General features: G+C 47.8%; 1 protein-coding gene across 1 annotated transcript in view; it reads right to left on the minus strand.

The window, feature by feature from the left end:
• Positions 1–14,634: 14,634 nt before the first annotated feature.
• PELP1 (proline, glutamate and leucine rich protein 1) overlaps positions 14,635–27,126 on the minus strand; it is a 29,628-nt gene continuing 17,136 nt past the window's right edge. Inside the window, exons 4-17 of the mRNA XM_037066202.1 lie at positions 26,518–26,667; positions 26,213–26,284; positions 21,372–21,431; positions 20,916–21,066; positions 20,382–20,511; positions 20,141–20,228; positions 19,624–19,712; positions 19,427–19,543; positions 19,120–19,267; positions 18,817–18,976; positions 17,867–17,922; positions 17,516–17,722; positions 15,939–17,384; positions 14,635–15,784 (exon numbers count right to left, since the gene is read on the minus strand). Coding sequence (XP_036922097.1) covers positions 15,692–15,784; positions 15,939–17,384; positions 17,516–17,722; positions 17,867–17,922; positions 18,817–18,976; positions 19,120–19,267; positions 19,427–19,543; positions 19,624–19,712; positions 20,141–20,228; positions 20,382–20,511; positions 20,916–21,066; positions 21,372–21,431; positions 26,213–26,284; positions 26,518–26,667 — 2,967 coding nt within the window. The 3' untranslated portion in view covers positions 14,635–15,691. The remainder of the gene's footprint in view (positions 15,785–15,938; positions 17,385–17,515; positions 17,723–17,866; positions 17,923–18,816; positions 18,977–19,119; positions 19,268–19,426; positions 19,544–19,623; positions 19,713–20,140; positions 20,229–20,381; positions 20,512–20,915; positions 21,067–21,371; positions 21,432–26,212; positions 26,285–26,517; positions 26,668–27,126) is intronic.

Genomic DNA, 27,126 nt, shown 5'->3' on the forward strand with positions numbered 1-27,126 from the left:
GCGGACCCCATGGCAGAGATTGCAGGAATTTCCCAACAAGTGCCAAAAATTCCTTACCTCTGAGACTCACCCTATTCTTCCTCTCAAGGCATCAGCTGCCTTGAAATACTTTCCTGATGAAAGGAAACAGGTTTCTGGAGAGTCAACAGACCCCAAACTAGGGAAGTCCCTGGGGTGCACAACTGTTACTGAACTCAACCAGCACAGGAGGGTCCTACCACTCACCACCTACCAGGCAAAATTCCAAAGACACAGTTCAGTCGAAAGGAAACTAATCTTTTACTTAACAATTTTTCAAAGCCCATTTCCTCTGACACCCAAAGAAAAACCACCCTGCCTGTCTCTCCCAGCTCAGTTCAAAGTTGCACCAGGAACCTCTTCTCCCACCCAAAAGTATCATAAAAATAGGTGGCATAGCTGGTCTCCAGTTGCTGCTGAGCTTCAGGCATCCTTCAGTGTCTGTGCATCCTAGCCTGCTACCTGTCATTTTCCTACCTCTGCTTACAGGACCACACTGGCGACCATTCATATGCTCAACCCACCCACACCAGGGAAGGGGAAGGGGAAGGAGACTGTGGCCATTGACAGGGCCGCATGGGGGAGGGGTGTGGCTTGGCAATCACCTGAGTTTTGGGGCTGTGGTCCATGGTCCTGGGGGAGACTGGCTGAGAAGGGCCATGTGGCTAGGATTGAATAAGGAGCACCTGAGTTTTGGGAGGCGGCATGGTTTGGAGGCAACAATTTACAGTATCAGTTGGCAGAGACAAGACCCCAAAACCTGCTTGTGAGGTGGAGTTGTGGGTTCAAGGTTTGCTTGTATGCTCACAGTTTGCCTGCATTCTTTCGGTCATAGCGTTAGGCCTGTACGTCCAGACCAATAAGGGCAGTTCTATGCTGGTTTCTGAAGGGAGCCCACTGGGTAGGATTTTGGTGACCTGGAACATCTGCTTGGGGAGGAGAAGTGAGCTGTGGCCAGTTTCTCAGGGGAGACAAAAGCCAGCAGCAGCCACTTTCTCCGAGGAGAAAAAGGCCCCAAGCCCCCTGCTCCATAGCCTTTTATTGGGTTGTAATACACAGGAATACAGGGCAGCAAGGATCAAACAGTAGGTAACATTTCAAAGAAATCTGAGGGCTTACTATGAGTCAGAGTCTGTCAGGAAGAGAGTTGCAGAAACTTTGGGAGACATATTCATTTTTTTCTCAGACCCTTATCATATGAGTGAAAGCACTCTTAGTAGAGCAGATTTCACAGGTTTGTCAGTAAGTTTTTGTGATGTCAGATTTTTCCCCAGGACATGCTCTAGCAAGGCAAGGAGCTGCACCCTTCCCCAACAGGTATTCAGGCTTAAGGGGATTAGAGCCAGGAAGTGCTTCTCCCAGAGAACATGGGGATTCGGGCTTTGACAAAGCTGGGGGGCAAGAGTCCATTGCTCTTTGTTGCAGCCCCCAAGTCCTTCCATAAAGGCCTCCCAAGTGATCGAGTCTGGCTTTGGTTGCCCCATGCTGTGAAGGGTCTTACCTGTCATTGACTTCCGACCAAGCTTTGGGGGCAGAGAGAGGAAACTGAGGCAGCATTTGCTACCAGAGACAAGTTTTGTCTCCTGCGGCTCACATTCCAAAGGTCGTCCCTCACCCTTTGCCACAAGGGGTACAGATACAATTCCTAAAACCAGGCAGAGCGGTCTACAACAGTTTATGAAAGATCCTTGCAAATCTCAGTTTGGGGAGCACCCCCTAGATTTGGAGCATGAGTAAAAAATTAAGCAATATATGCAACATTTTGAGCAAACACTCACCATTCTTTACAAGTTTGCTCCTTGCAGTTTCATCTGTCCATCTGATGAGCCCCTGTACCCAGTCCAGCTGGGAGACCAAGTCTTACTAAAGACCTGGAAGACTCAAGGTGCTGAACATCAGGTAGCAGAGCAATGGACTGGTCCTCATGATGTCCTGTTGACAATGCACTCTTCTCTAAAGCTCACAGGAATTACTGAACCCTGCTGCCACAGTTGATGCTGAAGGGGAAAGCTGGACCTGCACTCCAGGAGGAGATTTGAAATTTCTCTTTTGGAAGAAAACAGTGAACCCCAATGCCAAATGACAATGTGCCTTTACCTTATTGATGTGTTTACAAATTTAGGGACTTTTGGATGCTTGTAACTGAGTTAGGGTATGGTCCTTCCCATTGTTAAAAAGTGAAGTTAAGGTTATTAAGGTTGTTAAGTGAAAGTGAGTTAAGGTTATTTCCGAATGAGAATAGAAAGTTGTGAGAGTTTTAACTTGAAATGAAAGAAACCTCAGTTCTTGGCTACAGTTATCTTTTGCTTGCTTTCTGATCTTGCAGGGGCCAGGGGGAGCTTAGCTGTTTTGTTTGCACAAGGAATCCTCTGTCTCTGCCATTGGGGCTTCATGCCATTTGGACTTCAGAGATGTCAGCCGTGTGACAGGTTAGTGGGACTGCTTGATGTGAGATGAGACTCTAAGGCTAGTTCCAGTCCTTTCCCACCCCTTTTCCTGAAACTCTGCCCTTGCTTTAGATTTCTGTTTTGTTTGTTTTGAGAAGAAACTGAGGTTTCTGAAGGTTACAACTTCACCTTAAGTTGGAAAGTAGAGTAACAAAAGATATAAGGCATAGAGATAATTGTGAGTATTGGACTTTATTTAGTGCAGCTAACTGTCCTCAAGGTTTGTTTTCAGTTAGAAGTTGACATGGAGGATTTGCCAAGTTGTCACTGCTTGATATCATTCCAGCAAAGGCCTTACAAGGCCTGAATGTCTTCTCAAAAAGTAGTCTTGTGGACTCAGAGACAGTGTAGGCCCCACTTGAGAAGCCCACCTGTATCACTACCTCAACGGTCTGGCTGGACTAGGTGATTGAGTTGGTGAAGTATGGGGCAGCCTATTGGTTTTGCCTTGAAATTTGTTTTCTTTCCTGCCTGAATGGTTTGGACAGGAAAAGTCCAGAAGTGTTAAAAGGTGGGAGGATTGTAACAGTCCCTACCGTGGTTATTTAGTTGTTGTGATTTTGATTGTGCCTTCTAACCCTCTTTTCAAATTTGTCACCTCCAGAATACAAGGTTTCCAGCTTGTCCAGCAATGCAATCCTTTGGACATCACAGACACTGCTTTCCAGGGACAACCAGCTGACCTGGACCTTGCAAGATTCTTCTCCCTCACGTGAAGACTCCTCTCCACTCCAGAACCCGTTTTGTTAGGGATCTCTGGACCAGGGAATAGGTAGGACCATGTTCTTTGGCCAGCAGGAAGTAGTTACAAAAGAGTGAGACCTTCATCCATTTGCCCTTGTAAGATTACAGGTGCCCAGAGTGTTAAAAGGGGAGAGTTGTAACAGAAGAGCCCACCCACGGAAATAAGGGAGGGGTTGAATAGCACCGGGAGATGCAAGGGATTCTGGGAGGGGGAGATTCATTTTTTTAAAAAAAGGAAGAACCCAGAAACATGGCTCCTTTTGATCTCCTCTCCTTCCCAACCAGGGTTGGAAGTCCTGAACCCCAGGTATTATGGAGAGTAGGAGGGGAACGGAGGGAAGGAGGCTTGGGCCTGTTAGCAGTAGGCCCCATGCCTCAAGATGTTTTTTTTTAAGATTTTACTAATTTATTTTTAGAGAGGGGAAGGGAGAGAGAGAGGGAGAGAAACATTAATGTGTGGCTGGCTCTCGTGTGCTCTAGACTAAAGACCCTCCCTACTGGGGACCTGGCCCACAACCCAGGCATGTGCTCTAGACTGGGAATCGAACCAGTAACCCTTTGGTTTGCAGGCTGGCATTCAATCCACTGAGCTGCACCAGCCAGGGAGCCATGCCTCAAAATTTAAAACTCATTACAACACAGTATGAGCCTGTCAGCCCCACCCCCACCCCCATGAGGACCTGTCAATGGCCACAGGCCATGCAACCCTCCCCTAGTAGGGAGGTGTATCTGCAGTCACCAGTGTGGGCCTATAAGCAGAGGTAAGAAGAGGACAATGCACCATGGGTAGGAGTCCTGGATGCACAGACTCCAAAAGATGCCCAAAGCTAGACAGCAACTGGAGACCAGCTAGTCCACCTACATTTATGATACTCTTGGGTGGGAGAAGAGGTTCCTGGCACAACTCTGAAATGAGCTTGCAGAGAGTGACAGGGTGACTTTTTCTTTGGGTGTCTTAGAAGAAATGGTCTTTGAGGCAGGACCTAGCCATTATTTCAAATTATATGATTGTTACAAATATTTAAATAGATTTTTGTGGGGGTTTTCCCCTTTACCTTTATTATAATTATTAAGTAAGAGCTTCCTTTCCACTGAACTCTATCTCTGGAAATTTGCCTGGTAGGTGGTGAGCAATAGGACCACCCCCACCCCTAACTTGTTGGGTTCAGTAACACTTTATAATACAGTCAATATTCGTGATTTGCTTCTGGTTCTATATAATCTCAATGGCTACCCAAAAATGCTGGATAGCTTTTGTATCCACCTGTCATCTTTTTGTTAAATCTGCCATGACCTGTTAATTTCTTTAGCCTGCAAACTTGGCACTGTTAGTAGCTACTGCTGTCTCTAAGCCTGTACTCAACAGAAAAACACTTGGAATTATACATGAAAACACAGGTCACATATCAACTCCTTTCCAGGCAAATGGCATTCAAAACAATACCAGTCGGTTGTAATGGGGGGACCCCCCAGAAATAGGGAGTGATCAAGCTGATGGCTTGCCACACTAGGGATTCTGGGGGAAGGATTTTTTTTAAAGCAAATGGAAATGCTGCTCCTTTTTAGATCTCCCCTCCTTCTCAGCTGCTGAGGTGGAAGTCCTGGGCCCGGGCACTGGGGACAGTAAGTGGGAAGGGGCAGCCCCGTCAGTGGAGCACAGGCCTGTCAACAGCAGGCATCCGCCATTCTTACTCCCAAAATGATACATCCAACCGCTATACTTCTTAACTCATTTAGAAATAACCAACTTTAGAACAAATTATTTTCTTGTTTTTAAACAAGTGTTTTCATATTTTATATCTTCTATTACCAAACCATACAATTTCAAATTAATTAAAATTATTAATTTTTAAATTTATTTTTAGAGAGGGGAAGGAAGAAAAAGAGGAAGAGAAATATCAATATAGAGAGAAACACAGATCAGCTGCCTCTCAAACGTGCCCTGACCTAGGACCCAACATGTATCCCAAGCATGTGCCCTGTTTATTTTGCGTATCTGTGTGTTTAGTTTGTGTATTGCATGTTCTGTGTTTGAGGCAGTCCATAGGGACCTCTATACAGCCCCATCCTTGCCCCGTCCTTGAGCCATACTCTGCTCTTCACTATGGGGAGGGAGGTACACTGGTCAAAAATGTTCCAATTCTTCTCGAGATTGCTCCCTGCTGTGCTCATGGACCACAGATTAGAGGGACGGCACTGGAACCTGCTTCAACTCAGTCTGAGTCTTGTGAGAACAAAAGGGGGAACTATCCAGGACAAGGTCTACAAGAATTTGAGGGAAATTCAAATTCCTGTAGACACATACATTTTTTTCCCTGACTCACATACTTGGCCAAATTGTCAATCAAATGTCAGGATTATTTTCAGACGCGCAAGAAGTAAACCATTTTACCTCCTATATACCCTTTCTCAAGAACCTTATTGAGGATGTGCACCACTAAACTAAGGGAATAAGCCAAGAAAGAGGAAGGACAGGATCAGGAAACAGAGGAGAGGCAAAGAGAATGACCAAGGATGATGGTGAAGAAAATTCCAGAATAACAATTAAATAGCAGGCCCACAGAACAATCTAGGATAAAGCAGAAAGTACATCCCAATGATGAATGAAGTTTTACTTTAATTAAAATCTTAAGATATAAAAAAATCTTAAGATATAGAAATATTGCCGTTACCATATTGTGGCAATGTGAGCCTCACATTGTGGCTCAGTTGGTTGAGCATCATCCCACAAAGCAAAATGTCACCTACTTTGTTCCTGGTCAGACAGAGCACATGCCTGGGTTGTGGGTTCGGTCCCCAATCAGGGCACATGTGAGAGGAAACCGATCAATGTTTCTTCTCGCATTGATGTTTCTCTCCCTCTCTCCTTCCCTTCCTCTCTAAAAATAAATAAAATCATTTTTTAAAGGATATAAAAATACTTCTGAGCTGTCACAATAAAATAAGATGAATCTCCCCATTAAACCCCCTCTGCTCAACATCAGTTAATGTTTTCTACTACTCCCCCTTGCAATGCCAATGCATAATGACATTGCTAGAACAAATCCCAAAGTTTTTTTCCTGTTGCCTGCTGTCGAGTCAATGCCTAGCTTCCCCAGCCATTCCTTTATGTTTCGTTCATGGCACAAAATACAAGCACTGGCTGTGCTGCTTAAACAGTGATTGTATCACGCATTCAGCCTGACCTGTAAGTTCAGCCATCGTTTTGGGTGTCAGCCTCAGTGTTCTGGGGACACTGAAGTGATGCAAGCAGTGAGACTAGGTTAAGTGTGTGTGCGTGTGTGTGTGTGTACATTCCAGTGACCACGGGCTCCTTTCTGGATGACTGTGTTACCAGGGAAGAAGAGAGAGATGCTTGCTGGGAACCTGATAGTCTATCAATCCTGCCATAGCCTGGACCTTTTGGCATTCATGTTTAACAGGTATCTTCTTAGTTATAAGTTATAAATACCTGGATAGTTGGGATTATGTATGCTTTTGACTGGAAAGAGGTAAATACTAAATCTAGAATGTCATGTCTAAAGACTAACTAAGGAGGAGGTAGCAGAAGTCATGACCCACGCCATAGAGATCCATCTAAGGGCCTTCGTGGGGGTCAGGAAAGGGACGAGGCTCAGGAAGGGGACAAGGGACAGATCGGGTCAGAGACAGAGACAGGGTGGGTACCTGGAACTTGATGCCATCAAGAAGCTGAAACTCACCAACAACTATCACGGACATTAGTGCGACTATCGAGTGAATGTGAATACGGCAATATATTAGATAACTATTCTCTGAACTGTTAGACTTCTTGACTGATGAATCATATCATAATTGTGTAAGAGGATGTCATTAATCTTAGGAAATACTGTATAAATATTTAGCGGTGTGGAAGTATGTAAGGGTAAATAAAGAGTCAGGACAACGCAGCTTACTCTCAAATGGTTCAAGAAAAAATACAGATATAAGGAAAACAAATGTGGCAAAATGTCAACATTTGATTAGTCTAAGTGGAAGGTATATGAGTGTGTGTTGTACTATTAACTTTTCTACAGATTTGAAAAAATGTTTAAGAAAGCTTAAATTAAAAAAAAAAAACACCCAACTTTGTTTGCTGCCATGTGAATGTCAAAATGGCCAGCCTCTTGGTCACGGTCACCTAGGATTGGTGGAGCTCCAGAGTGCCTGGCCCCCACTGCCCAGACAACCAGCGCTGCTCTCTCCCAAAGCCCTTCGGACACCAGTGTCTCCCCACTAGCCCCACCCCTTCACAGACCCAACAGCTCTCTTTTGGGGCTCCCATTGTATCCTAAATAACATAGCAATTTCACTGCACTGTATTCACCTATTTACCCCCCTCTCTCCCAGGAAACTAAGGTATCCTTGAGGATAGCGACTGTAGTTTTCCTTTTTGTTTCCTCCAGCACCTGGCATGTGTGGCCCACAGGAAGAACTACATACGTGTTGTGGAAGCAGTGAGTGAAGGAATAGCCTGTTGGATGAACAGACAGGCAATTTGTAGGTGGAACATGACAAATGAAAGCAAGTAACCTCCAGGCTGGTTGACAGGGACTGAAATGACTGGAGTGTTAACAGATTTAGATTCTTGGTGTCTGAGACCCAAAAACGTGGCTTAAGTGCTGTTATTCTACCACATGGAAGCTGGAGAAACAAAGGGTATGGTAGACTGGACGGAGTCAGAGTGGTGAAGACATCAGGCAGAACTACATTAAAGTAGTAAGATGCCCTGGCTGGTGTGGCTCAGTGAATTGAGCGCTGGCCTGCAAACCAAAGGGTCACCAGTTCGATTCCCAGTCAGGGCACATGCCTGGGTTGCAGGCCAGGTCCCCAACAGTGAACACGTGGGAGGCAACCACACATTGATGTTTCTCTCTCTCTCTTTCTCCATCCCTTTTCCTCTGTCTAAAAATAAATAAAATCTTTAAAAAATAATAATAAAGTAGTGGGAAACATCAGAACAGCATGAGATCAGGGAAACCAAGTGTAAAAAGAACTGAAAATGGGTGGCTTCCTCTTAACTCTGGATCACAGACACATTTCAATTATTTACCATTTACTAACAACTCTAGGGCAAGCATTTTTCTAGGAATTGCAGAAAGAAAGGAATGCCTAACACACAATCTCTGTCCAGAAAGTGCCTGCCACAGATGGGTAACTTCTTAAAGAAACCCACTGGGCTGGTTGCAGGAAGGTCGCTCATCCAGCTTTTGAAAACAGATTTCAACCTGGACCCAGGCAGCTTGAGACTGACGGAATGGGAGAGTGAACCAGACACAAAGGCTGGAGACCAGTGTGAGCCTGGAGAGACAGAGGCCCAGGAAACAGCATGCTGTGAGCTCCACAGGACCTGTACTCTGCAAGTTGCCCCTCAAAAGGTCTCCTTGGCTTGCAGGAGGCAGTACAGTTCCAGGGGCACCTCACAATCCCAGCCCATGCTGTTGTTGTGGCATTCAGTCTTTTCAGAAGGAGAGGCATGGACCAGACACTGTGTGAGATGGTTAAGGGAATAACAACTTGAGGACCAGCCCCACGAGCTACACTCCGCTGAACTCGGTTTCTGTCTGCCAGCAACATACTCCCATCTGTGGGACAGGGAGCCTTCCCATCCCTTACAGAGCTTGAGTTGTGGGAAAGGTCTGCTTATCCCACCTTTGGTTCCTCAAGGGACCAGATGGGGCCACTGTTATGCATGTTTATGACCTGCCAGGGCTCAGCAGGGATTCCTCTTCAGTTACTCATTCAACCATTCATGTGTTCATTCATTCGTAGTGACTGAGTCCCCCACTGTGACCCAGGAATTTGGGGCTGGAGATTCAAGAGTGTTCTCCTGTGCTTACATTCTTTTGGGAGGAGACAAACGCTAAACAAATTCTTATCAAATAATGTAGATCGGGTGGTGGTAAGTGCTAAAAGGTGGGGGTGGGGCAGGATAAGGGCTTAATAATGGGAGATCAGGGCATCAGGAGCAACATTAAATTGAAAACATTAAATCTCTATCTCTGTTAGGCATGGCCAGGGTCCAGGGCCTGATGATTGTCTGGGGCACTGCCTGTCCCTGGAGATTGTGGCAGGGGCCACATCCGGGCTGAAGAGCGGCCCCTCCTGGCAGACAAAGCATTCGGAGAACACGGCAGGAGGAGACAGCAGTGGTACAGAGCCAGCGGTGCCCTCTCCTGCCATCTCCTCTCCTCCCTTCACAGGCAGAATCTGTGACTCACCTCCCAATTCTTCCCCAAGGTTCTGCCCCACCCCCTTCTGAGACTGCTCTCCCACTGACTGCTGACAAATCCCAAGGCCATTTCTCAACAGCACTCAGGTTCCACCTCCAGTCTGAAGCTCCTCGCTCATTTCTGGGACCAACCCTCTCTAAGATCTCTTCACCCTTCAAAGGCACCTCTTGACCCTAAAAGGTAGGTGTTGTCTAAATTCCACACGCAGCCTACTTCTCTTTTCATCCCATAGTCCCTGGGTGCCTTCCCCCCAAATCTCTCTGCAGCCCTGAACCCCCTCCTGAGGGGATTCCAAACCCCACATATCCAGCTGTTTACATGCTTTAAATTACTGCCAGACTGTGAATGCCTTTAGAGCAGGGGTGTGAAACTCATTTTCACGGGGGGGGGGGGGGGGGGGGGCCCAAAAGCTNGGGGGGGGGGGGGGGGGGGGGGGGGGGGCACATCAACCTCGTGGTTGCCTTCAAAGGGCTGAATGTAATTTTAGGACTGTATGAATGTAACTATTCCTTAGCGAGGGGCTAAGGGCAAGGAACTCGGTGCTGCTGGTGGGGGGCACAAGAACAAGGCACTGGGCTGGATTCAGCCATGGGCCTCATGTTTGCCACCTGTGCTTTAGAGAAAGATCTTGATTAATGTATCATTCCCCCAATGCCTGGCACCCTGCTTATACACCATAAGCACTCAATAAACCCCCAAATTACTCCTAGTCGGGCTACAGGTCCTGCCATTTAGGGGATTATCTGCCGTTCCCAGCTGGCTAGTCTCCCAAAAGAGCCCCACCTCGGGGGTGGGGGTGGGGACCGGTGTGATGAGTAATGAAGACTGACACATTGTCCTGACAACAGAAGACTAAAGGCCTGGGCCAGGGAGCCAGCTCTTCCTGAGGAAAAGCAGAAAGACCTACAGATTGCTCCCAGGTGAGGCCCAGCCAGCCTTTGGCAAGAGTTCCCTAAACTGACGCACTTCAAGACTCCATTCCCTGACTGGCGTGGCTCAGTGGTTGGGTGCTGTCCTGGTCAGGGCACATGCCTGGGTTATGGCCCAGTCCCTGGCTGGAGCACATAAGAGGCAACCCAACAGATTGATATTTCTCTCCCTTTCTCCCACCTCTTTCTCCAACATTCCCCTCTCTCTAAAAGTAAATAAATAAAATCTTAAATAAATAAATAAGTAAATAAATAAAAGGCCGACACAGCAGCCCAACAGCCCTATCCTAGACAGCAGACCAGGGAGGGGCACCCTTGGACGCCAGAGTAGCGAGACCTCCCATTCCCAGCATGGCTACTGCCTAGACAGGTGCACATTTCCTCTGACCTCTTGGGCTCCAGCCCTCCTCCACAGGTTACCAAAGTTGACAGAAAACAGAGCTAGTCACCTCCCCCCTAGCCATTAAACTTGAAAGGAATCCCTGCTACCCAGAGAACAAAGCCCAAACTCCTAAGCACATCTTAGCAAGACACGTCACAAACCTGGCTAACCCTGCCCCCCCCCCACTCCCGGCCCATTCCTCCTTTAATAACCACCTGCCTGGCCCCAGCTCCAGCTCTTGATTCAAGCAAGCTGAAGGAGAAAGGCTTTCCCAAGTCCCTCACCTATCTCTGAATCCCTTCTTTCCGCTAAGCCACATCTTCCTATATTGTGCAATTGTTTGCAGAGCCCAAAAACAAGAACCATACTCTGATCCCTATGAAATTCTACCATGAATTTCTTTAAATTCCTGTCAAACAACTCAAAATATACGCTAGCATTCCAACTTCGTGTCCCATAAAAATTTAATAAACAGATTCCACATCCAAGTTACTTACATGATTGTGAATTAGGTCTGGAGCGTACCCCCAAGAAATCTCCAGAACAGCCCTGATTTGTTAGCCTTTGGGTTTAGTTATTAACTGCTTGAATGATTTATTAACTATCCTAATACAGGGTAAGGTAAAAGTCGGTTTACAGTTATTGGTATGGAAAATACAGTAATTAATAAAAATAATACAAGGACAAACTGTTTCACGTACTCACAACTGTAAACCTACTTTGCTCCACCCTGTACTCAGCCAACGTTCTCATACTGTGAAAGTGTTGGGGAGCTTGCGAAGGCAAGTGCCCGCCCATCTCCAGGATCAGCAACCCCAAACCCCAGAAGAGCTAGTCTGACAGGCCCTTTTTTGAACAGTGAACCCATTTTGGCTCCGACCAATTTATTTTTTCCCAAGTTGAAGCCAAAACCCAGCTTAATAACCTAACCTACTCTTCCTCACAGATACCAGAATAGTTTATAAAGCCACAATAAGTATACACAGGCAGATCAATGGAATAGAACACAAGGTCAAGAAATAGATCCAAATACATAGAGGGATTTAGGACATAATAAAGGTGGCCTTTCACATCAGGGAACGATGGACTGCTCCACAGATGACATTTAGACAAAACAGTGAAGTTGGACCTGTACTAGGGTAAGTTCCAAATGGACAAAAGATTTAAATGTAAAAACTAAAACCATAAAAGAATGAGTATTATAAAAGTATGGCATCATAAAAATACTAAAAAAAAATGTTAGCACCTTGTAACAATCTCAGAATGGTGAGGGCTTTTTAAAAACAATTACTCAAAACCCAGGAGTTTTAATTAAAGGACTGATAAATTCATTTAATAAAAATAAAAACTGTCAGCATGGCAAAACCCACTATCAGCAGTCAAAAGACAAAAGCAAACTGACCAAAAATGCAACTCACATATAGACAAAAGGGCAAAATTTCCTAGTATATAAAAATCTATGAAACAAGGAAATAAATCAACAACTAAATAGGCAAAGCATGTGGACATTTCATGGAAAAGTAAATTTAGAATCTTAAACATTTGGAAAGAGCTCAAACTCTCATGAGAAATAAGTTACATAGAGAGACATGCCATTTCCATAGAACACACTGGCAAAGGTGACAAAGTTCGCTAACACACATCAGCAACAGTTCGGGGAAACACTCGTATTCCTGATGAGGCAAAAACTGGTACGACATCCAAAACTCAACAGTTCTGCTCCGGAATTCACCCTACAGACCCTTACATGCAAATGACATGTGCCCGTGTTATTTGTAGTCATGCACATATCCACTCATTTTTTGGCAGTGAAAGATAGGGAATTAATCAAATTGTTTAGGAAATGGTTAAATAAACTATGGTATAATGAAATTCTTCACAGTTTATATATATATATTAAGACTTTACTTATTTTCAGAGAGGGAAAGGGAAAAAGAAAGAGAGAGAATCATTGATGAGCAACAGAAATATCAGCTGGGTTCCTCTCATGCACCCGCAACTAAGGACCTGGCCCACACCCAAGCATGTGCCCTGACAGGGAATCAAACCAGTGACCCTTCGGATCACCCGCCAGTGCTCAATCCACTGAGTCACACCAGCCAGGGCACTAACAGCTATACATTCATTCATTCATTCTTTTTTGTCGTTGTTTACAACAAACATTGCCCCCATTGTCACCATTGCCCCCCCCATTATTCTCCCCTGCCCTAGCCACCCCCCACCTCCCACATTCAATCCTACCCACCTTTGTCTTTGTCCAGGAGTCCTTTATACATTTTTAAAAGAATGAGGAAGCATTTTATAAACTAAAATGAAATGATCTTCAAATTCTGCCATCTACCTTCAGAAATTATCTAGAAAAGAAATCTAGAATCCAACCACTTCCCCAAGATTTGCTTGGCCTAAGACATCATCTCTCCTGGCTGAATCAGCCCCTCACTGGAGTCTCAGATACCACCCTCACTCCCGGTCAGCTAGTTCCCAAGAGCAGCCAGGTCCTGCTAAGACATAAACCACAGTGCGCCCAGTCTGTTCTCCAAATGCTCCAGTGCTTTGCTCCCTCCCTGAGTAGCATAAGCACACCACTGTCTCCTCATTCCTACTCCCAACCTCTCTCTCTGACCTCTTCTCCTTTTCAACCCTGCTGGTCTCCCTGCTTTCCTTTAACACCCCAAAATGCTCCAGGCTTCAGAACCTTTTCTTCACCAGCACCCTATGCCTGGAAACCCTTCCTCCAGAAGTCCGCACTGCTCTCCCTTGACTCCTTCAGGTCTCTGTTCACAGTCACCTTCTCGGCCAACCTTCCTTGACCACCCAACCTAAAACTGCACGGACCCACATACCAGTGCAGAACATGGTAGACATATGGCTGTTCTCTGATTCTTTCAGCTTTTCCTAAGATTTGAAATTCTTGAAACACACCCACACAAACCAACTCCCCTTCCCTTGCTTCCCCCTGCACTAACATCTGACACCCACTGTACTTATGGTCAACCCCACACACAACAGAAGAGAATTTAAGCCCCATTAGGGGCCAACCAGAGATTTCTGTGTTTCACTCACCACTCTATTTCTTGTAAAACAAGCACCTATCACCATAGCACCACCATATTCCTGGTTTTTGCACTGCACTATAATCCTTTCCGATGTAGCCACTGGGGGAGACAGGGCAAAGGGTTGGGCCTTGTTGCTCCGTCCCTCCCTGTGCTGTCTGCAACCTCGTGTTTCACGGAGCCAGTTATTTAAATATATATATTTATTTGTATTTATATATCTTAATAAATATATTTATATAAAATGTTTTTATATTTACTTATATTTATAAATATATACACACATATAAATATATGAGAAAACAGTGCCAATATCTGACACTCAAAATCTGTTGAATAAATCTCATGCCTTAGTGAAATTAAGTGATTTATATTAAGTAATAAAATACTATCATTGTGAGAAAAAAAGGATTTTTATACATAATTGCTTCTGTCTGCATATATTATCTCTGGATGAATAAGTGAAAACTGATGCTACCAACTGCTCTTGGTGACTGGGGAACAGGGTGAAGACTTTCCAACATTTTGCACGGTCTGAACTATGTGAACATTACCTAGTCATGGTGCAATTTAAGTTTAAAACTTCCTGTTCTAGCCTCTTCCTCAGGATCACCACCCTTCCACAGCTACAGGCCCCAGAATTCAGGGTCTTTACACTTTTGAAAAATTGCTACTACAGGAGTTTTCGCCCCTCTGCACCCATCCCCGCAGGGAGTGCGAGGCCGCAGGGGCCCTCTTCACCTAAGAACACTCTTGAACTTAAATCTGAGAAAAACAAACAGCTATCAAAGACATTTTAGAGATAAATAGGACACTTGAATATCACAATATAGTACATACAACATTATTTTATTACTATGACTTTTCTTAGGTCTGATGGTGGTATTGTGATTAAGTAGAAAAATGTCTTTAACCGTAGGAGACAATGTTGAAGAAGGGAGAGGTGCCAGACACTTTTTACGTGGTCCCTCAATAAAGGAAATGTGTGCAGATATAAATATGTACTGATTACAGACAGAGTTATGTACATATAAATACATGCCTGTATGTAGGTTTACGGATATCATAGAGATAAAAGCTAACATGAAAAAATGTTAACAACCGATGAATCTAGGCAAAAGTATTATACTGTATTATTCTTCCAACTTTTCTGCATGTTGGAAATTTTTTAAAATAAGTTGGGGAAAAATTTTAAAACCCCTAAGTTTCCCAAAATTAGCTCAAATGTCACTCCTCAGAGGCCCTTCAGTATACACGCAGTTGGAAAGTCACTCCCTTTGCTGCGGTTCCAAGGTCCTTTACGTACGTTCATCTGTCAACAGACTGAAAAAATCAGGAGCATTCACCTCAAGCCTACAAATTTCGACACCCTCTCATGTACACACCTCTACGTTCATGCTCATACGTGCGGCCCAGCAAGGCCTACAATGAACAGAACTGTTTACAGGGATCATACTGGCTAGGAAATGTCCAAACCTCAAGAATGGGTAGGAAGGCCTGGGGTGAGCTTGTCAAATTCTTGCCAGGAGTGCTGGGGGAGACAGGGGAGAGGTGTGGGGCTGGGATGTTGTCACTAGAAGGACCAGCCCCAGAACAGAGCTCATTCCCCATACCCACTATGGGCGCCCCTTAAATTTGGTACATACATCCAAGGTTCAAATTTCACAGAATTCAATGACTAAACTCTTTAAGTCGATGGTTCCTCCTCCAGACAGTGGAGACAACAGAACAGCAATGGAGACACTGGAAGAATATTCTGGATACCTTGAAAAGCCCGCAGACAGTGGGGCTTCTGGCTGGTGGCACAGTTGTGGCAAAAGGCAGAAGCAGCAGTTGATATCCAAGTACATTAACTTTATTGGGAATGAGTGGGGGGCGTAGGAGAGGACTAGGAATCAGGCTCTGTGACAGGTGGTGGCTTCTCATCATCAGGAGGACAATCAATGAAGTCTGCCAGCATGGCAGCTGTGTCATCCTGCTCCTTTTAGGGACAAAGACATAAGGTTCAAAATGGTCTCCCGTACACACACAGAAGAGGGGGAGCAGGGAAGAAACCTCTTCCCTAACACAAGCAGCTGCAACACCTTCTCCCCACCCAGCCTTCCCCAAGCTGCACCCTCGGCCTGCCCACTCACCTTTTCCTGGGGAGCAGGGGTCTCCAGCTCTGGTTCAGGCTCCATTTCTTCTGCTGCAGCTGTCTCTGGTGGGGGCGGGACCTCATCACCCCTACCTTCAATTCCCTCTTCCAGCAGTGTTGGGGGAGCACAGGGCTCCTCTTCAACAAGCTCCTGAGGAGGTGGCCCTGCTGGGGGACTCCCCGCTTCTCTCTCCAGCTCATCCTGGGAGGGCAGCACCTCAGGGGCCAACGTGGGTGCGGTCTCGACGCCAGGGTCCCCGCTGGCCCCCGGCTCCTCCACTTCTAACAGCAGCCCAGGCTCTGACTCCGGCTCCGGCTCCACCTTGGGGGACTCAGTCGGGGGCAGAGCTGGAGGCAGGCTGGTGGGTGGAGGTCCTCCTTCTTCTACCTCCCCTCCTGCTGGGCCAAACTCCAACTCTTCCACCTCTTCCAACTCTTCTTCCTCCTCCTCATCCTCCTCTTCTTCTTCTTCCTCCAATTCACCTTCCTCTTCCTCAAATTCCTCCTCAAACTCTTCTTCCTCTTCTTCCTCTTCAAAATACTCTTCTTCATCCTCTTCTTCCTCAAAATCTTCTTCTTCCTCCTCCTCTTCCTCCTCCTCCTCTTCCTCCTCCTCCTCTTCTTCCTCCTCCTCATCACTGCTGTTGATATTAATAACTGTCAAATCTTCTTCCAGGGCTGGGGGTGCTCCCCCAGCAGGAGTTCCTTCAGCAACCAATTGGGGTGGCTGGAGTGTCACAGGGCCTGGAAGAGGAGGGGGTGGGGGTGGAGGGAGAGGCCCCGGGGCTGCCGGAAGCTCTTCAGGCTCCTCCTTGGCAGGTAGAGGAGGGGAGGTTGTTGGTGGCCCAGCTGGAGCAACAGGGGGTGGGGTAGTGCCTGAGGGGGGTGGAAGTGGCAGAGGTGGCAGCCCCTCAGGCACGATCACCACACTGTCATCAGAGTCGCTTTCCAAGGAGATCTCCACATCAGATGCCTCCTCCTTGTCATAGTGGACAAAGGCTGGCCTAGGCACTCTCCCCCCAAAGGTTTCATCTGGGGGTATAGTAGGTGGAGGAGTGCCACTAGGGGCAAGGATAGGGTCCTCATTTGAGCCTGCCCGGTGGTTCTCAGGGCCAGGAAGGAGCCGGGGGGGTACAGATGCCAGGCCTGGGACAGAGAGACCTAAGTGGTTGGCTGTGGCTGGAGGTCCAGGGCGTGATGGAGGCATTGGGCCTACTGGGGGCATGGGACCCACTGAGGGCACCGGGCCAGCTGAGGGCATGGTGCCTGCTGAGGGCACAGGGCCTGGGGGATGGAAAGGTGGGGCCCTGAATGGAGATGGGGCCTCAGGGGGAGGAACTGGTGCAGGTGGGGGGCAGGCAGGGCCCATGGACTGCAGAGGAGGAACCCGAGGGTGGGTCAGAGCAGCACAGGTCACCAGTGCTTCCGAGCAGAAAGAAGAGACCTGAGGAAGGGTGAAAAATTGAGTGTGAGCCTCCAGAATACAGGGTTTCATGGCACAAGAGAGCCTGCCAGCACCAGGAACAAGAGAATCCCAAAACCAAAGAGGCAGACTTGGCCTCAGTCAGCAGTTACCTCCAGGTTGTCTTCTCTCTGGCCAAGGGAGAAGGCTTGCAGGGCACAGGCAAGAGGAGGTGGGTAGCGAGGAGAAGGTGCCAGCAGCAGAGCCAGCAGCAGGCGGTAAAGTTCACGGCGGCAGTGCGAGCTGGTATATGGGGAGCTGCCTAAGACCTCGCCCTGCTGGACACTCATGACCAGGGGAAGGACCAGATCATGCAGTCTCTGAAAAGGACAGAGGGCACAACTACAGACACCACCGAGACTACCTAACCCTTCTCCAGGGCCTTCCTCCCAAGTTGGAATAGACACCCTCTGGGGGCACAGCTGCCCCCACCCCAATCTCCATGAGGACCATGCTCCACTAACCCTGTGAGTCTCCTCCTTGATGAGAGGCCCGCACATGAGGATGGTCCTGCTGAGGCCTGGGGAAGAAGAATGGTGTCTAAGAGGCTACTGGGAGGACTGAGAGCAAGGGCTTCTGCAGCACATGGTTCAAGGGGAGCACCCAGTTTGCCGTAATGCAGGCAAGTTACCTAAGTGCTCTAAGTTTGTTTTTCCACTATGAAATGGGAATCATACTAAGTAGAGCTGTTGATACTGTAGGCCACAGGTGGCAAACACAAGGCCTGCGGGCCAAATCCAGCCCTGCACCTTGTTGTATCTGCCTGGCACCTTGTTTCTACCCAGCTGCAATGCTGAGCTCTTGCTTAACACTTAAGGAGTAGTTACATCTATACAGTCCTAAAATTACATTCGGCCCTTTGAAGGCAACCACAAGGCTGATGTGGCCCCCAGTGAAAATGAGGCTAATGCCCCTGCTGTCAGCCCATTATAAATGTGCATTTGTAGATTTGAGGAGCACTGGCTCTCCTCTTTACACAGGGTGGGGTGGCAGGCAGTGACGTAACATGCACAGGGGACCCAAATGATAGTCTCCTGTACGTGTTAACTGACTGTACTTTTACTACCAGGTTAGCAACTGTGTAGGAAGCAGGGAACCCCACTGAGCAGCCTGCCTGAACAGAATGTAAACTACATTGGGCAAGGATTTCTGCCCTGCCACAACTGTCCCCAGCACGTGCAGAAGATGTGCAGACAAAGTAAGTGAGACACTGGGGCAGTGTAAATGGCCAAAGCCCATCAACAGCAGGGTCCAAGATCCCGCCTGCAACCCTGGGAGTTACAGGGCTACCCTGCCCCTTTGGTCCCCCTCCAGGTTTTCAGCTGGTTCTGCATTTTATCTGCACCCTCCAGGTGCGGGCTGTAGCCCCAGGCCATCACAGCGCCAAAAAGTGCAGGGCACAGGCCTCACCCACCTCTCAGTGCAGCTGCACACACATCGCTGTTGGCATTGCTGTCCCCTTTCCGGTGGCTGGGAGGGGCCACAGCCTCCCCCATGTCCAGCTTTAGCTTCTTGGGGGCGCTGGGTTTCCCCGTCTGCAAGCCCCCATCAGGGCTCCCCCGGGGACTGCGCAGCTGGTAGTAGAGGAAAACAAAAATCACATTCACAGACAAACAGGAAGGCATGGGGGGGCAGTGCTGGATGTGGAAACTCATTTGGATAAGGGGCACAGGATGACAGTCCTGGCACAGGGGAGGCGAGCGGAGGCCTCACTCACCTTCAGGGCATCAGCTGGCGGAGAGATGTCACTGAGCAGGTGGGTGAGCAGGGCCTCTCCTGAGGCTCCTCCCTGAAGCACTCCTGCCGAGGCGCCACACACCTGTACCCACAGCTCTAACACAGCATACACCTTGGTCCGCATGGCGCTGTGCAGTGAGCGGAGGGCAGCTTTTCAAAGGAGGCCGACATGCCAGATCCAGCCTCTCCTCCCTCAGTACTCCTCCCTCAGTTTCAGCCCCTTGGAACCCCAGTCCACCTAAGTCCCTCACCACCCACTCCTCTTTATCCCCATCCTTAATGGTCACCTGTAAGGCTTCTCCTGGCCCAAAGAAAGAGTATCTCTACCAATGCTCCAGGCATTGAGGACCTGGGGAAGCAGGCGGCTGATCAGGGCCCCAAAGCGCAAGAGCCGACCTCCACACCTGGGGGCGAAGACACAACAGTGACCTCCATTCCCAGCACATCCCAGTCCCTCCATCACACTCTGCCTAGTCCCACTCACGCAAGGATGAGTGCGGAGAGCAGGTCCAAGGCTTCAAGGTGGATAGAGGGCAGCAGCAGCAACCGCAGGGGACCATCTCCAAGCAAGCTCTGCAGGAGGAAGTTGGCAAAGGAGTGGGGCAGAAAGGGAGACACAGACTGAGAAATGGAGACAAGGCAGATGTGTGACTAAACACATGTGCACACACACATAAGAAACCCACCCCCGAGCCCAGCTCTCCCAACAGGATCAAACCCCCATCCTATAAAACAGACCATGAAGGAGGACAAAGGGAGGAATGGCTGACCCCCTCGGCAATGATGCAACTGGCCCCCAAGTTCTCCCTCCCCTAGAAGAGCATGTGCTACTGGTGTCCCCACACTAGGTGCGTCGGGAGAAACACAAGGAACGATGGCACTGGGATAAAAGGAAGGCCCTGTCCAGGCCAACCGCTTGGGGAGCTTCAGATCCCATACTACTGTCTTGGTTGCTCAGGGTCCTGAGGAAGGACTGTGAACAGAGGACAAACACCACTTACAATATTCTTGGCACTGATGCTGAGGGTCCGGCAGATGACATCCAGGATTTCCTGCACAGGGATGGACACGGGGGCCCCAAACTCAGACCTAAAGAGAATCAGAGCAGAGATGCCCTCACCACAGGTTCCCGAGCACGACTTCGCCCACACCCTCAGTCTCCTTCCTCATGACACAGAAGACAGCCCCATATCAACCCCTCCCCCTCCAGGCCCACACTCCTTCCAACGCTCACTCACATACCTGAGCAGGAGCCCCAGGCAGCAGGCCAGCCCAGAAAATCTCTGCCGAAGCCGGAGGAGGTTATGGGCATCACCGTCCTCTGAGGGGGAAAACAGCATCTCCACTCCAGGGCCTTCGTACTGCATAGGAGCTGGACACACACATGAGCACCTTCACACTCCGGGGCTTTTTTCCAACCCCCTCCCTTTTCTTTTTTTTTTTTTTTAAGATTTTATTTATTTATCTTTAGAGGGGAAGGGAAGGAGAGAGGGAGAGAAATATCAATGTATGGTTGCCTCTCGTGTGTCCCCCGCTGGGAACTGGCCCGCAACCCGGGCATGTGCCCTGACTGGGAATCGAACCGCGATACTCTGGTTCGCAGGCCCGCGCTCAATCCACTGAGCTACACCAGCCAGGGCTCCCTTTTCATTTCTAATGAATGACCCACCATTCTGCCTAGAAATCAACTGTCCCACCTCTCTGGGCCACCCTCCTGGTTCCCTTCTGCCACATTCTCCAACCACTATGCCACGGACTACCAGCCATGGTCCCTACCTGGTTCTGCTCCCTCGTAGAGAGCCCCTAGCAGACTGTGCAATGAGGCCAGCAGGCTGTGTAGCTCCTGCTCCCAGCTTTCCGTATGCTTCAAGCCCTGGGAAAAGCCAGCCCCTAGAGAGGGCAGCCGTGAATAACACTCACACGCCAGCTGCAGAAGGTCAGAAACTTGGTCAGACAGGAATCCAGGCCAGCCAGAATCCCCCAGCACCACCAATGCCAAGAAAAATGGAGATCACAAAGAGGCCTTAGGGAACATAGAAAAGGGACAATGGAGAAGGACACAGACGGTATAACACAGAGGCAGAAGTCATGCCTGTGCCTCTCGAGTATGTTAACAGGGAGGGAAGTGGAAACACGGCCCAAGCAATAACAAGAGAGAAATGCAGAGAGAGAGAGAGATAAGAGAAGCTCCAACTTACACCTAGGCTTCTCATCTCCCGCCTTTTCCTTTACCTGCTGGAGCTGCGGGCTCAAGGCATCCACCCGAGACAGGAAAAATGAGGCCAGTTTGCCCTGGATTGTGGAGAAGAAAGGAAAAGGCTGGTGAGTCAGCGCCAAGGGCCAGAAACATTCACCCTGTCCATTCCCAGCAGCAGAATCTAAGCCCTTGCTGCCCTCTTTCCTGCAGACACAGGAAGCAAAGCACTCAACAGGGAGTCAAGCCTGGGGGCTGACATGCTCTCACGGTAGAAAGACATCCTGAATGTCAGCTCTCATCCTTACCCTCCCTGCTTGGTGCAGAAAAGGTCTGGCCTGTGCCCCACAATTTCTGGGCTCCCTGCTGCCACAGGGAGTTTGAGTTTCCTCAAGCCAAAAGGAAACTAAGTACTGAAAAGCAGCAATCCCCACATTCAACTCCCTAGCAAGAAGTGAGGGTCCAAGCTAGGAGCTGAGGCTCTAACCAGAAGTGTGACGGTAGGTCAAGATCAAGGTCAAGAGAAAAGGGAGGGCCTCAGAAGAACTGAAGCAGCACATCTCCGAGCAGAGACCTGTGAGTCAGCAAACATTTACTCGGCCTGCTATGTGGAGGTGCTGGCACGGGAGTGATCAACCTGGGCCACAACTTATTTGGGATTAGAATGAAAGGGGCCTGTGAAGTGGATGGGGGAAAGTTATGTCATTTTCCGTAACCTGTAAGTAAAACGTAGTGTTCCTTTCAATTATAAGTGTAAACAAAAAGCCACAGTAGTATTAGCAGTACCACTGGTGTCACCAATAGAAATCACTCACTTTCATTTCACATTATAATTGTAACGGGTATCCTGAGGTGTTCTCATGTATCGCTAATTTTAAACTCAGTAAGTATGAGACCTGCTGCTAGATCTTGCTGTTTGACTCATTAATGAACACATACAATTCTATCACAATTTTTTACAATATACAATTCAACAGACTCCGTTTCCCTTAAAAGTCTATGTATTTATTTTATGAATTTAAAAACACTCTGAGCCCTGGCTGGTGTGGCTCAGTGGGCTGAGCATCACCCTGCGAACCAAAAGGTCACTGCTTTGATTCCTGGTCAGGGCACATGCCTGGGTTGTGGACAGGTCCCCACTTGGGAGCCCATAAGAGGTAACTAATCAATGTTTCTCTCCCTCTCTCCCTCCATTCCCCCTCTCTAAAAAATAAATAAATAAAAATCTTTACAAAACATTCTGAAACACAGACCATGGCATAAGGGTAAGAACACTGAAGTAGACCTATGAAAAGGAATGAGATGGGACTTCCACCCTCGGTGGGAAGACGTGGGTTGTTAGTCTGGCAGACCAGTCTATGGAAAACAACACTGGGGGACCAGAAGTGGCCCTGTAGGGAGATGAGGGCAGAAGGAGGGTCCAGAGAGACTGATGCTGGGCCGCAGGGCTAGAGAGGGCAGGACTGAGCCAGGCTTAAAGGAAAGGGGAGAATCCCCATGAGGCCAGCAAGCAGAAATACTGAGGAAAGCTACAGACCCAGAAGATGCCACAGAGAAGCAGGCTGAGGCCTCACATCCCAGTCCAGAAAAGATGGACTCTGGGGGAAGGGAGAATGGGGCACCATACACACAAATCTATAGAGAAATCAGCAGTGGCACCAGACATATGGCAAGGGACTTGCGGGAGCAAAGCAGGAGCAGAAGCCAGTCAGTGTGTGGTTCAGAAACCATCCCTCCAAGGACCGCCTCCCACCTACCCTAGGGCAGAAACCACTTAGTCACCCACATCACACTTCAGAATTCTGGTGACCATGAGACAAGCATTGTTACAGCTGATGCCCTGTTACAGCCGATGCCAGGATAAAAGATGACCAGGAACCATTTCCCTTGGGACTTGGACAGCACTTTCACGTATGATGCAGCAGGACTCAGAACACTTCAACCCAAACGCAGTATCCATCCACAGGTCTCCCGACTCACCAGCTTCTCCAAGGATAAGATTTCTTACAGAGCTGCCAAAGCCCCAACTGTAGTGGCACTCGGCCCTTTTGGCCAGTTTACAGCTCACACTTCTCCTGGGACTCCAAAAGCTGGGCTGAGGCCCAAACAAGTCTGCTTATGCGACTGCAATGAGGCAGAGTACACGGACATGGCTCTGACCACAGGTCTGCCCAGGGCCAAACAAACTATAGCAATGGCTCCCCTGGAGTGGTTCACTTGAAATGCAAGCGCATATGCATGTCCAGGGTCTCTCCCAAGAGTGGGGTTAGCCTTCCCACTCATTCCCAGGAACTGCTAATCAATTTGGCAAAGAGAAGCAAAGCCTCTACGGGAGTGGCTCCAGGACTCAGGATGCTTGCGTTTCACCACTTGGGAGGAGTAATCCTGACTTTGAAGACTGCACCTACCCTGGGAGCTTCTGGGCATGGGACAAAGAACAGATAAACATTCCAAAATGGCAAATACCAGCTGCCTAAAGCACTGGTCTGCAAGATCTTCCAAGTACAAACTGCCCCCGGGGCCTCTGCACGAAACAGATTCTTATCTGACATGTTGGCAACAAAGACAAAATCCTCAACAGCAAGAAGTTCTTCAGGTGACACTTCATTCTTAAAAAAAATAAAGGCATACATACCCTGTTAACATGTGAAAGTTTTGTCAGTTTGGAAAGAATACTCAAAATGCGGGCCATAACTTCAAAACTACACCTCCGACAAAAGGTTGTGAGTTATAGATGAATCCTCCTGACCCCTTACAATGAAAAGTAAGCAGAGGACACGCTTGGCATTCTTGTCTCCCTGACTCTTCAAATGCTGACCCTGCAGATGACATTCAATTCGCCCTCCACTTTCATGGGGGGATGCAGATAGATACAGGTTACCCCAAACCGAGGTAAGTCAATATAGCACCTCATGACTTTGACCAGTGAGGGGTCAGGGACAAAGATCTATCTAGCCTGTATAATCTGATAAGTTAATTTACAGAATGTTTTACAAGAAAGGCAGTTTTTACTTAAACTCAGTAAAATCCATGAGTTATTCCAAATGCGTTCTTGACCAAAGTCTTGCCGAGATTCTGTCACCTGATACTAGTGGCATTCACATAAAAACAAAGAATCAAAAACATGTTGTCTGAGACATATCATCTGCTCAGGGACCTTTCAGACACTGCAAGCAACCAGTTACTGGAGCCACAGCAGACACCACCCACGTCAGGCTCACAACCCTCCGTGAGCCACTAACTGGTAAGAGACGGCGTTCATGTTGAAGCCTACCTCCCAATCCTGTCTGTGTTCTTGAAAGCTTCTAGGGAGTGTGATTAAGTGGGGAAAAAACACAGGCTTTAAGGAAAAACACCTGGCTCACACTGGTTTTACAACTACCACACACACAAGGTTAAGTCAGTTAAACGCCTGTGGGCCTGTTTCCTGGTTAGTTGGGTGACACCAACTCCGCACACCTACTCTAATAATAAAATGAGATGATGCGTCTCAGACATGCGGCACCATCCTGGCAATTGTGGTGCCCATACCAGTTCCCTTACCCTTTCTTTTACTTCCTTGACTTGGTCACAGACCCATGTGATCTTACTTTCAAGACAATCTGAACGGCGAACTCCCCCTTAAACTGATAATACTGATACAGTCAACCACAACAGCCACACAAAAATTATTAATTTGGCACTTATTCCAGTTCTCTATTCAGATTTGTGCCTTCATCTGAGTAAGGGGATGCCCAGTGGTTTCTCAAACAATGATGACATAACAAAACAACAGAGAACATTTATTCTACAGGAGAAGAACAATTTATTCTTAGGTACGAGCTATCATCCAATTATACTGCAAACAACAGGTGCCGTTCATGTATGTCCTGGAAAACAAAGCCAACTCTTTCACTGGCCTCCCTCACCTGACCCACATACACCTTACCTGTTTAACCAAATGAGGTTACGCTGTAAAGGTCAGGGCAGCTTAGAGCAAAGGGTGGGGAAGTGACAAGGGGAACTGAGTCAAGAATATAAGGAGACGTGTTGGAAAACTGTTACAGGTAAGTAATATAAAGGCTTCCTGGAGGAAATTACAAGAGCTTCATGGACAAAGACTGAATGGTAGAAAAAGTGGTGAGGCACTCTAGAGGTAGAGAGGAGGGGAGAAAGAGGAAGAAGCCCATGGTTAAAAGCCTGAGCTTTGGCATCAGATATAGTTTCCCATCTCTATTGACTTTAGGCAAGTTATTTAATTTCAATTTCTTCATCTATACATGTAGAGTGCTACAAGGTGATATAATTATAGCTGTGGAGATCAATGATAGAACAGTCAAAAGACAGGTGCATAGCCCTGACCAGTCTGGCTTGGTTGGTTGGAGCATCATCATGCAAAGTGAAAGGCTGCCAGTTCAGCCCTGGCTAGTGTGGCTCAGTGGGTTGAGCACCAGACTGAGAACCATAGGGTCACCAGTTCGATTCCCAGTCAAGGCATGTGCCTGGGTTGCAGGCCAAGGTCCCCAGTAGGGGGCGCTCAAAAGGCAATCACACATTGATGTTTCTCTCCTTTTCCCTCCTTTCCTGTCTCTATAAAAATTTTTAAAAAAAATTTAAAGGCTGCTATTTCAATTCCTGATCATGGCACATGCCCACGTTGTGGGTTCAGTCCCCAGTCAGGACATGTATGGGAGGCAACTGACTTCTCTCACATCAATGTTTCTCTCCCTTTCTTTTCCCCTTCCTTCCCTCTTTTTTATTTTCTCTCTAAAAATAAATAAATAAAAATTTAAAAAGAGAGCAAGAGAAAGGTGCTTAGAAGTCTCAGCAATGGAATTTGAGGTTCAGAGAGCTAACAAGGCTTATGTTGGTGCAAAGAACAATGTCCATGAATACTTACTTTGAGAGACCCACAAGCCCGAGGAAAATAGGTCATACATGCCTTCATTCCCTCCAGTGCTGAGAGCTCACACTGTGGGAAAATCAAAGTAAGGAGGGGGTGAGAGCCCAATACCCCCACAGAGGCCATCTCCACCCCACAACCCCTCAAGGTCCCTCCCTCCACACACTTTTTCTTGGCCCTTCCTTCTCACTTCTTTGATCCAATTTCCCACTCACTTCCATCACGTTCCTTAATCCAAGTGGTCAGAGTTAGGGAGGCACTGCGAGGGGCCAAGGGGCAGAGGGACTGGGGAAGTGTCTCACCTCTGGTCTGAGGCCCAGCAGGGAGGTGAGAAGGCCAGGGAGGTGGTTCATGGAGATGTCCCGGAAGAGTGTAGGAAGTTGGGCTGCATACCGGAGCAGGTCCCTCAGAACAGCCACAGCCAATTCCATTGTGGGGGGTGGGTCCTGGGACTAAAGAGCAATAACACTCCATGCTTCCAACCTCACCTTCATGGTAACCAAGAAGAGGAGGAACAAGAAGTAGGACAACACGGGGCTTTTGACAAACACCACAGTTAATGTCAGTATTACCATCAGATCCACTAGGAACAGAGTGCATTAGAAATATGGAGAATCCAAAAGTAACACATTTGTCTATAGAAAGGACAGGTGTTTACATTTTCGTATTAGGGGTGTCTGGGGTCCTAGGAATTTGAGGGAGAAAAAAAGTAACAAAGCCACACCTTAAAGATCTAACTGGAAGATCTCAAGAGCTTGATTCTCCCGTACTATATACTTCCCTAGAATGGAATGGAGAACAGCACTCTCAGACTGAAAAAAAGTCTCAGCCACAACAAAACCACCCCACCTCTCCAAGCTGGCTCAAACGTACCCTGAACTCATGGAGGAAAAATGGTTTAGATTTAGAAG

This window comes from Sturnira hondurensis, unplaced genomic scaffold (assembly GCF_014824575.4).
Source record: "Sturnira hondurensis isolate 20B ecotype Veracruz unplaced genomic scaffold, ASM1482457v3 Scaffold0016587, whole genome shotgun sequence".
Classification (NCBI taxonomy): Eukaryota; Metazoa; Chordata; class Mammalia; order Chiroptera; family Phyllostomidae; genus Sturnira; species Sturnira hondurensis.